Source organism: Gossypium hirsutum, chromosome D10, assembly GCF_007990345.1.
Source record: "Gossypium hirsutum isolate 1008001.06 chromosome D10, Gossypium_hirsutum_v2.1, whole genome shotgun sequence".
In the NCBI taxonomy this organism is placed as follows: domain Eukaryota; kingdom Viridiplantae; phylum Streptophyta; class Magnoliopsida; order Malvales; family Malvaceae; genus Gossypium; species Gossypium hirsutum.
Genome location: NC_053446.1, coordinates 60,576,007 through 60,592,450, shown reverse-complemented (window position 1 = coordinate 60,592,450; position 16,444 = coordinate 60,576,007). Strand labels below are relative to the sequence as shown.

Here is a 16,444-nt window from a genome sequence, read left to right as displayed (position 1 = left end):
TATAATTAATTAGCATGATTATTAAAGACTTTTTCCATTTTATCTATAATTAATCCGCACTTCCACCGTTTTGAGTGTAAGTGTATATTTTTACATGTACATTGTTGTTAATATAAATAGATATAAATTCGATTCGGATAAAATGTATTATTATTTTTATTTATGAGCTAAAAAATAATTATTAATAATTAAAAAAATCTTAATAATTTAATTTACATTCTTTTTTTCTTCTAAAAACCCTAGAAAAAAAACTAATTATGATTTTGTAAAAATGGACTCATCTTGTTAACCTTTCTTAACTACTCAAGAAAAAATTAAAGAGTTAGACCAAGTAAATAAATATTTAATTATTCTCATTCTCAATTAATTGAAACCAATCCTTGTCACAATTATATATATTTATTTATTTAAAAAAGAAAAAGAATAACATTCTTTAATTTCCCCCTCATTATTAAACCTCTCTCAAAATTTCCCTTTTTCTTTGTTCTAACAAGAACCAGCTTCAATTTCCCAGCTTCCATGTGAATCCCAAAATTACCCATTTCATTTAACTGAATTCCTTATTCTTGGTACCTTTTATTTTCCCCAAAAGATCAAAACTTTCCCTTTAATTTGGGAATTCTTTGAAAAAAAAAAGAAAGAAAGAAATATTGCTGTGTTTGAATGATCATGGGACTCACAGGTGATTCAAAGGGACAATTGCTGAGTCAACTAGCTGAGTTGGTGAAGGAGATATCTGGTTTACCAGAGTGTAGAAACTCGTGTAAAAAAATGCATGGGACTTTGGTTCGTAGAATCAAGTTGTTGAGCCCTTTGTTTGAAGAATTGAGAGACGGAAATGAGGAGTCGATGGTGAAAATTGAAGAGATTAAAGGGTTTGAGCTACTGAAATCTGCTTTGGATTCTACTAAAAAGCTTCTTCAATCGATTAATGAAGGAAGCAAGTTGCATCAGGTAATTTTTTTTTTAATTTCCTTTTTCGTTGTTAATTCTCTGTCTGGTTGTTGAAAAAAAGTAAATGGAAAAAAAGGGGAAAATTTTGGGTCTGTTTTTGGTTCCATGTGATGTTGGTTGAAGAGAAAAAAAAAAGTCAGAACTTTTTGTTTGGTTGCTCAGAAAATTTAGTGTTAGGTGGAAAAAAAAGAAAGAGCTGATATTCTGAATCATGTAAAATTGATTGTGTTGGGAAATTCATGTTATTGCTATTATTTCTAAGAAATTTGGAGGAGCAAGAAAAAATCTCTTATCAATTATCATATCTAATGGAAGATTAAAACTTATCATATATATATATATTTTTTTTCTAGGAACTAAAAATGAGTTCTTCCAATCACCCAATTAAGAGATCAATTACAAAATATAATTCTATCATCATAAAGTTATATTGGAAATCTTACAGCATAATTGTTAATCTTCTATATTGATGTTTCCTTCAAAATGAGAAAGTTAGAACCATCTTATCATGATTTCCTGCATTTTCTTTCATTTTCTTTTTAATTTAATAAGGTCTGTAGATTGGATATTATAATTCCCTGGGTTATATTATGTGATAAAAAATGTTATACACAATGAGATTTCAAAGCTTGTGTTTTCGGCATTGGTGTTTGGTGTAGGTTCTATCAATGAATCTGAGTGTACGAGTTTTGGCCTTTCGAGTGTTTAGTTTCTGATGAACTTTATCAGTTCCGGAAACTTATTTTTGAGGTTATCAATGGAAGTGTCAAATCTGTTTACCTTGGAGCTGAATAAAATGAAACCGGTCCTCGTTTTCATTCTTTTCAGCACCTATTTAGTCTATATGTAAACTTGTAAAGGGCCCCGAGTTTTAGAGTGCCATATGCTCATCTTTTTTCTTCAAGATCTATAGAAATAAGCTTGACCTTTTCGGCTCTTTCAAACGATCATTTTTGCTGCTAATTATCCTCGTTATATTTCGCAAATACCTTTATGCTCATGTAGTAATTATTCATTAAGTTGAGTTCTGCATTACTTTTCGCAGGCCCTGCAAAAGGATCAGGTAGCGTATAAGTTCCAGCAAATGACGGAAACCATTGAAGCAGCTTTGAGCGAAATCCCCTATGATAAACTTGATATATCGGAAGAAGTCCAGGAACAGGTACTTTTCTGCAAAAAAAACTTACTAGAACTGGTACTATTTCTTTTGTTTGAATTGTTCCCAAATGATTGGTGGCTTGAATGACTCGTTCTAGGTATTCGTCTCATTGAACTTTTGCATACAAAGAGAGGGGAAAGACTTGGCAAATGCATATAATAGATTGATAATATGGGACTTTGATAACTTGTCTGACCTGTTCTCTTTCTTATCAGATTGAACTTGTTCATGCACAATTCAGAAGAGCAAAAGGAAGACCGGAGTCACCAGATTTACAACTAGAACATGATTTATCGATAGTGCAGAAAGAAAAAGATCCCGACCCTGCAATTCTCAAAAGGCTTTCAGATAAGTTGCAGCTAAGGACAATCAATGATCTAACGAAAGAGTCGGTTGCTCTCCACGAACTGGTTATTACAAGTGGTGAAGATCCAGGAGAGCGCATTGAGGAGATGGCATCACTGCTCAAGAAGCTTAAAGATTTTGTCCTGACTGAAAATCCTGAAGCTGACACCTCTGAGGGCGAAAAGGGCTTGATGAAACACAGGTCACCTGTTATCCCAGATGATTTCCGGTGTCCAATATCTCTTGAGTTGATGAAAGACCCTGTAATTGTCTCCACTGGACAGGTTAATTGACAAAATGCACCCATAACTTCTTTTTCTCTTTTATGATTAAACAATAAACACTCAGATACTAATCTTGTTGGTTCGATATTCTGAAGTATTTTGCTTTCTTTTACAGACATATGAAAGATCCTGTATTCAGAAATGGTTGGATGCTGGGCACAAGACGTGTCCGAAAACACAGCAGACACTATTGCACACTGCCCTTACGCCAAACTACGTCCTAAAAAGTCTCATAGCTTTGTGGTGCGAGAGCAATGGTGTTGAGCTGCCTAAGAAACAAGGGACTTGTAGAAGCAGAAAAGCCGGTAGCAGTGCCTCGGACTGTGATCGTACTGCTATCATCGCTTTATTGGAAAAACTGGCAAATGGAAATTCAGAACAACAAAGAGCAGCTGCTGGTGAACTCCGGTTATTGGCAAAAAGAAATGCGGATAATAGGGTTTGTATTGCTGAGGCAGGAGCCATACCACTTCTTGTCGAGTTATTGTCTTGCACAGATCCTCGAACCCAGGAGCATGCTGTGACTGCTCTTCTCAACCTTTCCATTAATGACAGTAACAAGGGAACCATCGTTAACGCAGGAGCTATACCCGATATAGTTGATGTGTTGAAAAATGGCAGCATGGAAGCTAGAGAAAATGCTGCCGCTACCCTTTTCAGCTTATCCGTTATAGATGAGAACAAGGTAGCGATAGGTGCTGCCGGGGCTATTCCTGCCCTTATAAAGCTGCTTTGTGAAGGGTCTCCAAGAGGAAAGAAAGATGCCGCTACTGCCATTTTCAATCTTTCAATCTACCAAGGAAACAAGGCAAGGGCTGTTAGGGCTGGTATTGTGCCGCCATTGATGAGACTGTTGAAGGATGCTGGAGGTGGGATGGTGGATGAAGCATTGGCAATTCTTGCCATTCTTGCAAGCCATCACGAAGGGAGGGCGGCAATCGGTCAGGCTGACCCAATTCCTGTTTTACTAGAAGTCATACGGACTGGTTCTCCACGTAACCGGGAGAATGCCGCCGCCGTACTCTGGTCACTTTGCACCAGTAACTTAGAACAATTAAAAATAGCCAAGGATTTCGGTGCAGAGGAGGCATTAAAGGACCTGTCAGAAACTGGCACTGACAGAGCAAAAAGAAAAGCTGGAAGTATCTTGGAACTCCTCCAACAACTTGAAGTGAAGGAAGACGCGGTTTCTTTAAGTTCTTTATGAGATTCATGCTAATATAATTCGGTGTTTCAAACAGGTCGTGCATGATTGATATACAAGGGGTTTATATAACCAGACATCAGAATGTTCGAAAAGGGCAGTGAACATTGACTCTCATATTTCTCGATCAGCCTTGGCATTTGGAGGACTTGCAGGGAATCACCATATTCAAACAAAGGGGTATATTAAAATATATGAAACTTGATAAAGTTTAGAGGTTTTCATGTGTAAACTTGCATTAGCATGAGGTACAAGGTTATCCACTATTATGTTTCTCGTTTTTGGTAAAATAATGATTTGTTCTGAGAGATGCAGATATTTACTTGGAATCTTTGAATTGCTTGAGATGCATTTTAGCAAAATATTTATGCTCACAGCCCCATTTTTTCTGATATTTTTATTCATTTTTTTAAAAATACAGAATAAAATTCGACTTCTAACAAGTCTAACCTAAATTTCCATGGAAAAATATAAATAAAGTCGAAAGACCAAGAAGGGCTAATGCAACCACACAAATCATTGTGGAAATGAACAATTGTGAAGAGTGGAGACCAACCATTGGAACTGTTGCAAAAGAAATAATAGTCAATAAATTCATGCATTGAATGGGGGAGGAAATTGAAATTTTGTTTACAATCTTTCCCAAGTCTTCAAAATTTTAATCCCTAAAGTTTCAAGTATGACTTTTGATTTCACAATATTTATCACACAATTTTTAGATTTTGATCTCCAGGTTAACTCCAATCTTTCAACAAAATTTTTTTAAAAAAATTATCTCTTTTCTCTACCACCAACCTATCATCTTCAACAAAGATAGAAAAAATTTACAAAATACCAAAACTAATTTATAAATTAAATCATGGCTCAATACCTATAAGCGATTTTAAGCATTCAATTTATTCAATTGTCCACTAAAAATTCAAGTCACCTAACATAACAAGTAGCTATCAAGTCCCGACAATCTTATTAAGAAAGATTTTGAGCAACCAAAATTATAAGATGAACAAACGAGTCACTAAGCTGATCGAGTAATCTAAGACACCAACATGACTAGATGAACAATCAATAATCATCGCATACTGAACAATATTTGAGCAGTCCAAATGTTAAGTATACTCATCCCAATTATCTACACATTATGTCTATATTCTTAAAGCGACTTACTCTTATCTCGGCTTTATCTTTTGATGACGATGATAGGAGCGAGTCGAAAATACAAACTTTCGACTTCCAAAGAAATCTAGTCTCATAGTCCAGCTAACTTCCATATAGAGGTGGTAATGGTCGGGTCGGATTCAACCAAAATCTTAGGCCCGTTTATTAGGCTTGGACTTAGTCCAAAAATTGGGTCTAAAATTTTACTCAAGTCCGACCTAGATAAAAATGTTAAAATCTAGACTTGGTCTAATCAAGCCTACTATATTAATTTTTTTATATATTTTTAAAAAAATATAATATAAAAATACTAAAAAATTAAAATAAATGTTTCCTAACAAATTAAAAATCAATTAAAAATATGTATATTTAAATAACACTAAGACAATGCAGCTCAATAAGCAAATGCCTCTAAAATAGTAACAAAATTAACAATAAAACAAGAGTTATACAATATCCAAAAAAATAAAAATAAAATAGTAGTAACATAATAGTAAAATGATAGCAAAATAGTGAAAAATGAAAAGAGAACAGCAGCAAAACAGTAAAAAGAAAAAAGAAAATAGCAACAAAAAAACAAAATTTTTTTACAAAATCAAGTCGAGCTCGAACCAAAAAAACTTTACTTGAGGCCCGACCTATTTTCTAAACGGATTTTTTTTTACCCAACCCCATTTTTCAGCTTGTTTGCTCTAACTCTTTACTCCCAATACAACTCCCCTTTATCGGCCTCCAAATTAAGAGCTAACTTTGTATCAACATTGTCCCTCAAAACTTCATCAAATGGAGTCAACTCATTTAACATTTGGAGCTGCCTCTCAAGATCCTTTCTAGGCATGGATCTTTCATGTTTAACTTGTGCAAACCACTTATCCAACCCCTCCTCAACCTTACAAAGTCTCGTAGGAATAGTGCCCGAACTAGTTTACCACAAATTCTTTACCTCTGTTCCACAAGTATCCTCCAAAAATCAAGTCGCCTCAAAGCGAAAGTGATGCATTTTAGTGCTTAGATAATTGGGCAAAAAAATAATAGAAGAAATTAATATTTATCCTCTAAAAGCCATGCCTTATAATACTTTATATTATGTTATTTTTATATATATTATGTAATTATAACACATTAAAAAAATTTATACTAAATATATAATATTATTCTAATATAAATATTAAAATAATGTTAAGATGATTATGTAAAAAAATTCAATAAATAAAAAATATATAAAATAATTAAATATTAAATTCAAAATAATATGGATGAACTTAAAATAGATTTGGATTAATTTTTTTTTTTTTTTTTACAAATATGAATGAACTTAAACAAAATTTTAGACTTATATTCTAAGTCGGACTTAAACAAATATAAATTATATTAATATCATATTTAAACCCATCTCAATTTGATCCATGAATACCTCTACATACATTGTCCCTCAAACCTAGCTTACTATCGGAAAGAATTCAACAATATTTATTTATATTGATTTTTAAAAAAGTATTTACCATGGGAATTTAGAGGTCTATTAGTGTTATTATTTTTATTAATGGTGTATATTAGTATTTCGTTTTAATTATAATTTAATTTATTTTTTATTTTAATACTTTAGATATTATAATTAATTAATTTTAAATCATTATTATTTATTATATGTTATTTTTAAATATATATATACATTATAAATTTATAATTTTCAAACGTACTCACTGACTCGCATATAATAAAATTTCTAGTAAGAATTAGGTAACACAGGGAAAAGAAATTACATAAATCAACATATTTCACATAAAATATTTTAAATTTATCTACTTATCTTCTTTTAAATAGTTGCTTAAGTTACTTAATTAAATTTTTTTTTGAAAATTATTAAAAGCCATAAATATGTTATGCCTAGTTAAATATTGTATAAAAAAATATTAAATTACCAAAACTTATTTAAGTAATTTAATTTTCAAATTTTAAATAAAAGAAAAATATCCAAAACGTAAAAAGAAAATCCACAGTGAACTTAGCCAGTAGGCAGCAGGCAGCAGGAGCCAAGGTAAGCCAAGCAAGTAAAAATGGCGGCACTGTCATCCCTCCACCACATCTCAACCACCCTATCCCTCCTCGGCCTTGCCAAGCCGTCCCTTTTGGCCCCTCCTTTCCGCCGCCCTTTCCGCGGCCTCCCTCCAATCACCTCGTCTTCTTTAGAATTCAACATCACATTTGCCCCTCCAAGCCCCAAGCCTAAACCCCCACCCAACCTCAAATCCGACGGCGTTCTCGACTCCGACTCCCCTCAAAATGGCCAGTTTTTCATCCCATGGATCGTCCGCGGCGAGGACGGTAACCTCAAGCTCCAAGCCCACCCCCCTGATCATTTCATGAAAGCCCTTGCTGAAGCTAAAACACAAAAGCCCAAAAAGAAGGTCGACAAGGCGGCGAAGAAGAAAAAGGAGATTTCAGCCGTGGGAAATGCCGGTATCGAGCCGCCGGCGCCGCCTCCCAAGCTTTCCAAGGCAGCTAGAAGATTTTATAATGAACATTTTAGAGAACCTCCTCAAAGGTTAAGTAAAGTCCTTGCTGCTGCTGGAGGTAAATTCCCTTTGATTTTTACTTTTAATTTCATTTGCAATATTGGGTATTCATTGAATATTGAAAATAAATTTGCTTGTTTCAATTACTTAAGAGCTGATATTCTTTAACATACTGGGTATTTTATTTAGCAACCAAACTTACTATTGCTTGCAATACTGGTATTCTAAACAGCGGGTGGAGTTCTAAAACTTGAAAAAAAAAGAAGTGATTTTGTAATTTGAATGGTTTTCACTTGCCTGTTTAATTAAATGTGTTAATTTAGTATTACTTTTCTACTATAATATTGAATATTTTTGTGTAATAGGTACTAAATTTATCACTTGTTGAATTCATATTCTACACATTAATGGTAGAGTCTTAATATTTTTATTTTTAATTGATTTTTAGTTTCAAACTCCACTATCAGTGAATATGTATATAGTTCTATGTAGATGTGCATTGTGTGATGACATATATCTATGTTGGTTTTTAATGGTTGTGTTACTAGTGGCATCAAGGCGTGGAAGTGAAGAGCTTATTTTTAATGGCAAGGTGACTGTTAATGGCACGGTGTGCAATGCTCCTCAGGTAAGTTTATTGTTCATATGACTCTCAATCAATTTGTTGATAAAGTTGATTGCTTTTGACAAAATGCTTTTCTTTCTCACCACTTCTTTACCATCTATGTGAACCTGTTGAGCATTCGAGTTATATACTGTTTTTATGTGATAATTTGCAGACTCGAGTTGATCCTGGAAAGGATATTATTTATGTCAATGGAAACCGCCTTCCTAAAAAACTGCCACCAAAGGTGTATCTTGCCCTAAACAAGCCTAAAGGGTTCGTCTCCTTTACTGAACCACAATCTGCTTTTAGTGGCTTTTCAGATTATGTGCTTCAATTGAATCTCTATCTAATGCAATCATGTTATTGCAGGTATATTTGCTCATCTGGGGAAAAAGAGTTCAGATCTGTCCTGGATCTGTTTGAGGATTATTTAAAGGCATGGGTACGTAGACATTGCAAGTTTAAAAGCATGGTTTCTGCTGGTCGATTTTATTTAGAGCTACAATTCTGAATGCTTAGAAGATTCACTCTTGTCGATTTCATGTGCTTTAAATAAATTCATATCGTATGTTTGATTTATTCGTTTAGTCTACAAACTTATAAAGAAGTTTACTTTTCCAGGACAAAATAAATCCAGGATCTCCCAAGCCACGATTATTCACTGTTGGCCGACTTGATGTTGCTACCACTGGCTTAATTATTGTGACCAATGATGGTAGGCATTTTGCAGCATATATTGCCACCCTTAAGCTTGATTACTGAATCTTACCTACCATAAAATTTTCAGCAAACATCTGAAGCCATTTCACCTTTTCAATTTGTTGTCTGTTTTAGGAGATTTTGCTCAAAAGCTTTCGCATCCTTCATCAAACTTAACTAAAGAGTAAGGTTCTCCATAATTTATTCTCTTTTTGTAATGGGGATTATGATCATAACTGTCGTGAAAGAGTGGTTCCTCTAGTCTGAAGTTTGATATTATTGTCAGGATTAGTTACATTGGATACTATGTCTCTAAAGATGGTTGTGTCTAAAATTGAATAGCAGTGGCTTGATATTTTAAATGCCTTCTGCTTTTGGTATTGTCATTCTCACACAGATGCATGCATATATATATATATTGACTTATGCTCTATTCCTTGCCACAATGTAAGAACAGATACATTGCAACAATTGATGGTGAAGTAAGGAAGCGGCACTTAATTGCCATCAGCGAAGGGACAGAAATTGAAGGTGTTCTTTGTGTCCCTGATTCTGTGGAATTACTCCCAACGCAGCCAGATTTGTCTAGACCTCGCATTCGTATTGTGGTACTGATTTTCTCAACATGCGGTTTTGAAAATGCCAGTATTTGATGAATTTAAATTAGTTTGTAACTTTAGATAATTTAAATGATTTTGATCTTGGATTCTATGTAGTAAAATGTCTAGTATTCAAAGAAGCATTGATTGGTGGACTTATTTTGCTAATTTTCCCCCTTGTGCTGAAACTGGATTTGCAGGTTCATGAAGGAAGGAATCATGAAGTCCGTGAACTTGTGAAAAATGCTGGGCTTGAGGTCAGTTTCTCTTACAAGACATTCACTCATGTAATAAAAATTGGCCTACTTTTTGTGCTAGCCATAACAAGAACGTAAAATCGTTTCACGAGAATGTAGTTCGTATTATGAAATTAATGATGCTTTGGCATGATATTTTTAACAAATTATATTTGATCTATTTCATTCAAGTTTCTCTGGCTACTTCATTTGTTTCTTCAATTCTGTCTTTAACTTAATTACTTATTAAAATGGTTTCTAAAGCTATTGATGCTTTTTCCAGATTCATTCATTGAAGCGTGTTCGCATAGGTGGTTTCAGACTTCCAGCAGATCTCGGGTACTATTTCTGATAATTCCACTTTCGTGCATCAATTTTTTAGGGTTCCTTTTTATTTTCCTCTCTTCCCTTTTTTCTTCCTTTACGTAATCAACTCTGTGAAGAGTTAGCTTGACCACATGGATACAATTTTATAGTAGCAAAGCAAGCTAAGTATCGAACTGATAACCATTGATTATACAAAGGCAAAGCTTAGCTCAGTTAGTTGCGATAGCCATCCTTAGGAGATGGTATTTAGAAGTTTTAAAGTTCTAATCTTAGCATTTGGAACCCCTTCCTCTAAGCTTATACGGATACCTTTTTTGCACCAAAAACAACCATCGCAATGCTCTAACCTTGAGCTGATTTTCCTGCTGTTTATTCAACCATCTTAGACTACTACTTGCAACTATAAGGGATTTCATTAGAGCTCCATATTTTCCCCTTGTTTTGTGAGGGTTTCCTTTCATAATCTTTAGCTGCTATTCATATGGGGAAGTATAGTATTAATATACTAAAAAGCAACTGTTTTCCTTTAGTCTGTCTCATAGTGTAATGTAAACCATGTTCTCTTTTTGAAGTTTAATATATACTAATGTTTAATGTGACAATTTGTTCTTCTTCCCAATTGGTCGCCTTTGATGTACCATGTATTTAATAAGATTTTATCAGGTTTTGCCTGCTAAAGCCTGCTGCAGTTTGCATATGGATTATCGTGTAAATTAAATTCTAGCTTAGTTACAAATACTCATAATAGATTAAGGTGAGTGTGTTAATTACGTGCAGGATAGGGAAGCATATCGAGCTAAAACAGAGCGACCTTCGCACAATGGGTTGGAAGAGTTAAAGAAGTCGCTGCTTCATGGGGAGACTGTTGGAAGAGTCATAGAAGTCACTGCATCATTGGAAGCATCTGCATTTTGCTTGGGTCTCCCATGTTGGGAGAGGCTTCAATCAGATATTACACATCCCTTGTGTCGTGGATTTGTCTAGAGCATCGGAAATGATCCCTTAATGGCAACAGTATAAGGGACTTCATGTCATTTCTCATCGAAATGGATCAATGTTGCCAGAAAATCCCCGCCCCTTAGTTTGGAAAAGCCATAATTCTCGAATTACAATTGTGTGAAAATCATTTATTCATAGATGGAAGTTCCCAGTAGATCCTTTTCCATCCGCTTCAGTATTTCTTTTTATCTTCCATGTCCAAGTTACTCTTTTTAGGAGCAACTATTTTTCAATAACGAAAGATGACCTTTTCAACTCGAGATAATAAATGCCAAAAATTAAAGCCCATCCAGTAATGAGTTACTGTTCCTCTTTCCCACAAATGAATCAACGGCACCAAAATGGCAGCAAGAAGCAGTGGTGTTTTTATTTTTTTTGAGGTCGGGTTAAAAAAGTTTACCTAAGGTTTTACCCGTTTAGAAAATGAGTCTCGTTTTTTTATCTAAACTTATTTTTTGAGTTTATATTTTTGTCCAACAAGTTTTCGAGCTGAGCTGGATACTCAAACTTATGATTAGGTCTAATTGACATGATTTTAATCAATAATATTAACGAACTTTATAAATAATTAGATAAAACTACATGAACAAATGAAATCTTTTTTAGTTGCAAGTCTGGTGATGGTACAGCCAAAATAAAACATAAACAATGATTTGGTCACATTAAAAGGAAGAAAAGAAAGATTCTGAGATTTCATATTATATTCCTATAGGATGATGTCCTGGAGGTGGATTTTGTCTTGCACTAACACAACAAAAAGTTCATAGGGACACTGGATTAAATTATGAAATCAGAATAGGACAAAATATTACATGCTTTCATTAAAACATGGGCACTTTTATCTAAATAATATAATACAATATTAATTTCCAGAATGATATGAATTGAATTTTTTTATTGAAATAATAGGTTTTTTTTTTACAATAAAAATGGACGAGAAAAATAATTAAAAAACATATTAAATATTTCTATTTACTTATGGGTATGGAAAAATTACATTTTTATTAGTGTTATAAGAAATTAATAATAACCATGAATTGCGATGTGGTGATTGGTTATTTCATTTTTTTTTAAATTACTTTTTTTGATTTTATTGGCAGCGTTTAAAATTGTTTTATGAAATAAATACTGAAGTGTGGAATAGAAATGGAAAGAGAACAAAGAGAGTTTTTTATTGGTGTAGGCAATACAAACAAAGAAAGTCATATAGCATCAATTTTAATAGTCAGTGAGTTAAATGAATGCTTTTAAATTGTTCAGTGATCAAATGGTAATATCTTTTAAGTTAAGTGACCAAACCGAAAGTTTATTCATAATTTAGTTACTAATGATGTAGTTTACCAAATTTTGAACTAACATACAATCTTTCATTTTCTCCCCTCTTATGATTTCACTTTGGAAAGACTGAAGTTTATGTATTAGGATGAAAAAAGATTATCTATTTTCTTATCACTTTTTCATTTTTTCCTTTCTAGTTTTTTTACTTTTCCACCCAAATAAACACAGGTGAAGTTGGTAGGACTGAAAATTTTAAATTGAAATAATAGAAGGATTTAGTTTTAATTTTTTTTTTGATAGAACAACTAAAATTTAAACATAATTCAAGCTCAATTTCAAATTGGATTACCAGTATATATATATATATTTATATATATTTACAAACATGATCTTACTGAAATGATACACTGTGGAACAGCTAATTCGAGTTCAAATGTGGTGGAGTTGAGATTCTACGCTATTGTTGAAGTCAGTTTTGGGGAAGATGACATGAAGTAAGTCTTGAAATGTGCTGAATCCATTTTACTCGCTGGGAAAGCTTTTTCTTGCACTTTGTTGAAGAAGTGCTATTGAAGAAGTACTGTAATAGGGTATTAAAAAAAAAGTAAATCTTTCAAGTTGATTGAGTTTTAAATGTAGGAAGACGTGGCTTGAGTGCATTGAAATGTATTATCATCATTCGTAAAGCTTATTCTTGGACTTCATTGAAGAAAAGCAATTCCTAGAGAAAGAATAGAAACAAGCAAAAGACTTTTCATCCTTTTTTTCATTATACCTAACCTAATTGCTAGGAAGAATTTGTTCCTTTTTACAAATTTGATGTTGATAAATCCATAGATCTAGAAATTCATTTCGGACACTTGAACCTTCTCAAACTGTTTCTTTTTAAGAACCAAAAAGATTTTTGCAAAAATAATAGATGCCAAGAAGAACAAAAGACCTTAGACGCGTAGTGGGTCTTGAATCCACCCACATTAGGATTAATTGTTAATAGTTGATCAAGTTTGATAGATTCACCCTTTGAAACAAGAAGTTCTGGTCTTGGGGGGATAATATCAACCACTTGATGTCCATCCAAGACATCCGTTATGGTTATTTCGTACCCCTTTTTTCTTTTCGTATGATTTTGCTTACTATACCTGTTGCCGTAGCATTATAAACAGTATTGTTACTTTTGTTCCCGTCAGGATAAATCTGGCCCCTTCCCCTGTTTCCGCCTACGTATATGTTTAAGAAATGACCATCCTTATTACTAGCAGAGTCTTGGGAAAGAATAGGAAAGGTGATTTCACTATATTTTTTATCAGGAACAGAACCTATCACAAGAATATTTTTCTTAGTGGGGCGGTAGTTCTGAAAAGGCAAATTGCCTATCTTTTCTTTCATCTCGGGCGAAATACGATCAGGCGAGGCTAACTCAAACCCCTCTGGTAAAATCAGAACAGCACCCACATTCAAAGTCTATACATGCCAAATCATGAATTAGTAACTGCATCCAATCTCCAAAAAAAATCTCAATTGTTTCGAACTTTCTAGTTTTGGAATGAGAATATTTACTGAATCCCCATAAATAGGATCAAACCATATTCCATGATATTTACATGAGATTCCTCTTTCTTATTCTTAAGCAAGTCCCCGAGAGGGTTTAATTGATCAATGATTTATGTTTCAGCTTTAGTTTCCTTTTCGTTTGTTTCGAGAAATATATTGATCAATTCCGATCCTTTTTTTTTCTATTGATTCATTTCCGATTGAGATGTATGGATCCATGTACTATAATAGGGTATTAAAAAGTAAATTAATCAAGTTGATTGAGTCTTAACTTGATTAGTATGAGTATTGTTGTCAATATAAGAGGATGTGAGTTTGAGTTTGACATCGTGTTAAAAATATCAGATATGATCAAAACTCTCAAATTTTATTAGGATTATTTTAGATTTTTTTATTAAGTTTTAATAAAGTTGGATTTTTCAATTTCAAAATAAAATTAAATCAAAGTTGGAATAAATTATTTAATCAATTTAAATTTATTATAGAATTAATGATTATGAGAAATAATTTTTAAAATGGAATAGAATAAATTACTATTAATTTTAATTAATTAACTAATAACATAACAAAGCATTTGAACTTAAGTTTATTTATATTGTTAATAGAATTCATAAAAGTTCAAAATCAGATTAAAAGAAACGTAACACAAAAACCCCTCTTTTCTTCCCATTGTTAAAACTCAAAGCACGGAGGTTGCGGCAAGGGTGGAAACTCAAAGCAACTCTGGGGCTTCCCCATTGGCGATGAATTTAATAACCAAAGAACAAAATTGTAGAAGAAAGAAATATTTTTTTCCTCCATATTATTTAAAATATCACCAACATCAAGATTACAATCCAATGACCCATATTTTGTACTTCAAGCGGCCATAATTCATCCATATATCCAATGGTATTTTGGTAATTTTCTTCAAATTATTTATTTTTTTAAATGATTATTTTGCCCCTAGTGAAATTTTATATTTCTATTTATGTCCTTTTTACTTTTGGTTATTTGCACTTTTAGTCTTTCAACTTTTCAAATTTATACTTTAACTCCTCAATTTTTGAATACTTACACTTTGACCCATCACTTTTTACTTTTTCACGATTTAGTCAATACCTCAAATTTATCTCACAATATAACAATATATGTTTTATTTTTTTTATAATCTATTTATTTTTGGACCTTCTCCATTATCCAATACCTTCCTCTACTAGCATTGATGTACTTTATTTCATTACTCGATAATTCAATTATACACTTGACTTAATTCGCATCACATCACTAACGTATAATTTACTATACCACTCCATGACCTCCAATTCCAAGTATAGGATACTCTAACTTACTAATTTCTATTTGAAGTTAAATAGTCTCTCTAGTCATAGTAAACTTTTAGTTGTATTATTAAACTAATACATCATCGTATTTTTTTCATTCATTCATTATTTCTAATAATATGATTTCAAATTATAATTTATTTAATTGAATTTCTTATTTCATTTTTCTCTAACATCCTTTATCCTTTATTTTTTTATTTCTTATTTAACTAAGAATCTATCTCATATTATTTTCTACCAAGGGGGTTTTGAGGGTGTTATAGTTGTCAATATAGGAGGATGTGAGTTCGAGTGCGTTGAAACACATTATCCTCCTATTTATGGGTTGGGAGGGGTTATGAGTAGTTCTAAGTATTGTCCCAAAAAGAGCAGCAGATATAATCAGAACCTGTAATGAGATTATTTAAAAACAATCGTATGCTTTCACTAAAACAAGGGCACTTTTATCTAAATTAATTTTCAAAAAATTATTTATTGAAATAATATGTTTTTTTACAATAAAAATGGCAATGAAAATAAAAATATTGTTATAAATAAAGAGAGATATAAAGGCTAAAGAACAAAGAAAATATGGGAAGCAATAGAGAATGTATTTTATTGATGAATGGGATGTTTACAATGCTTCATCAGAACCTCTATTTATAGGCATAAGAAGTATAAAAGAAGTAGAAATCTAATTCTAATAGCTATTAGGATTTAAAGTATATCAAAACTTTATCTTGATCATGATGGACATCCACTTAATAAGATATTCATAACACTTCCCATTGGATATCCATTGGTAGATAATGTGACTCATTAAAATCTTATTGGGAAAAACCCTGTGGGATAAAAACTTAATGAAAAAAAGAGAGTACACAATCTTCTATTACAAGCTGTCTCATTAAGATTCTTTACCAGGAAAATCCAATGGGACAAAACATTGGTTACAGGAAAAGAGTACAACTTGTTTTAGACTCCCCCTAATGACAACATTACATTACATATTTGAGTTTACATATTCCAATCTTGTGTAGTAGTATTTCAAATGTTGAAGTTGGCAATGCCTTAGTAAAAAGATATGCTAAATTATCACTAGAACGAATTTGTTGAACATTTATATCACTTTTTTTTTTCAAGATCATGGGTGAAGAATAATTTTGATAAAATATGTTTCGTTCTATCACTTTTAATGTAACCACCCTTCAATTGAGCTATACATGTTGCATT

General features: G+C 32.5%; 2 protein-coding genes across 2 annotated transcripts; both read left to right on the top strand.

The window, feature by feature from the left end:
- Positions 1 to 426: 426 nt before the first annotated feature.
- Positions 427 to 4,254, top strand: LOC121222518 (U-box domain-containing protein 14). The gene is made up of 4 exons (XM_041103503.1): positions 427 to 954; positions 2,000 to 2,116; positions 2,329 to 2,742; positions 2,858 to 4,254. Exons 1-4 carry the CDS (start codon positions 664 to 666, stop codon positions 3,947 to 3,949), a joined length of 1,914 nt encoding a protein of 637 aa, XP_040959437.1. The 5' UTR covers positions 427 to 663; the 3' UTR covers positions 3,950 to 4,254.
- Positions 4,255 to 7,067: 2,813 nt separating this feature from the next.
- On the top strand, positions 7,068 to 11,250 carry LOC107915593 (putative ribosomal large subunit pseudouridine synthase SVR1, chloroplastic). Its single transcript, XM_016844730.2, has 10 exons — positions 7,068 to 7,675; positions 8,166 to 8,245; positions 8,397 to 8,497; positions 8,594 to 8,666; positions 8,846 to 8,939; positions 9,059 to 9,107; positions 9,381 to 9,531; positions 9,723 to 9,779; positions 10,042 to 10,097; positions 10,863 to 11,250. The coding sequence occupies exons 1-10, from the start codon at positions 7,159 to 7,161 to the stop codon at positions 10,921 to 10,923; spliced, it is 1,239 nt and encodes a 412-aa protein (XP_016700219.2). The 5' UTR covers positions 7,068 to 7,158; the 3' UTR covers positions 10,924 to 11,250.
- The last annotated feature ends 5,194 nt before the right edge of the window (positions 11,251 to 16,444 follow it).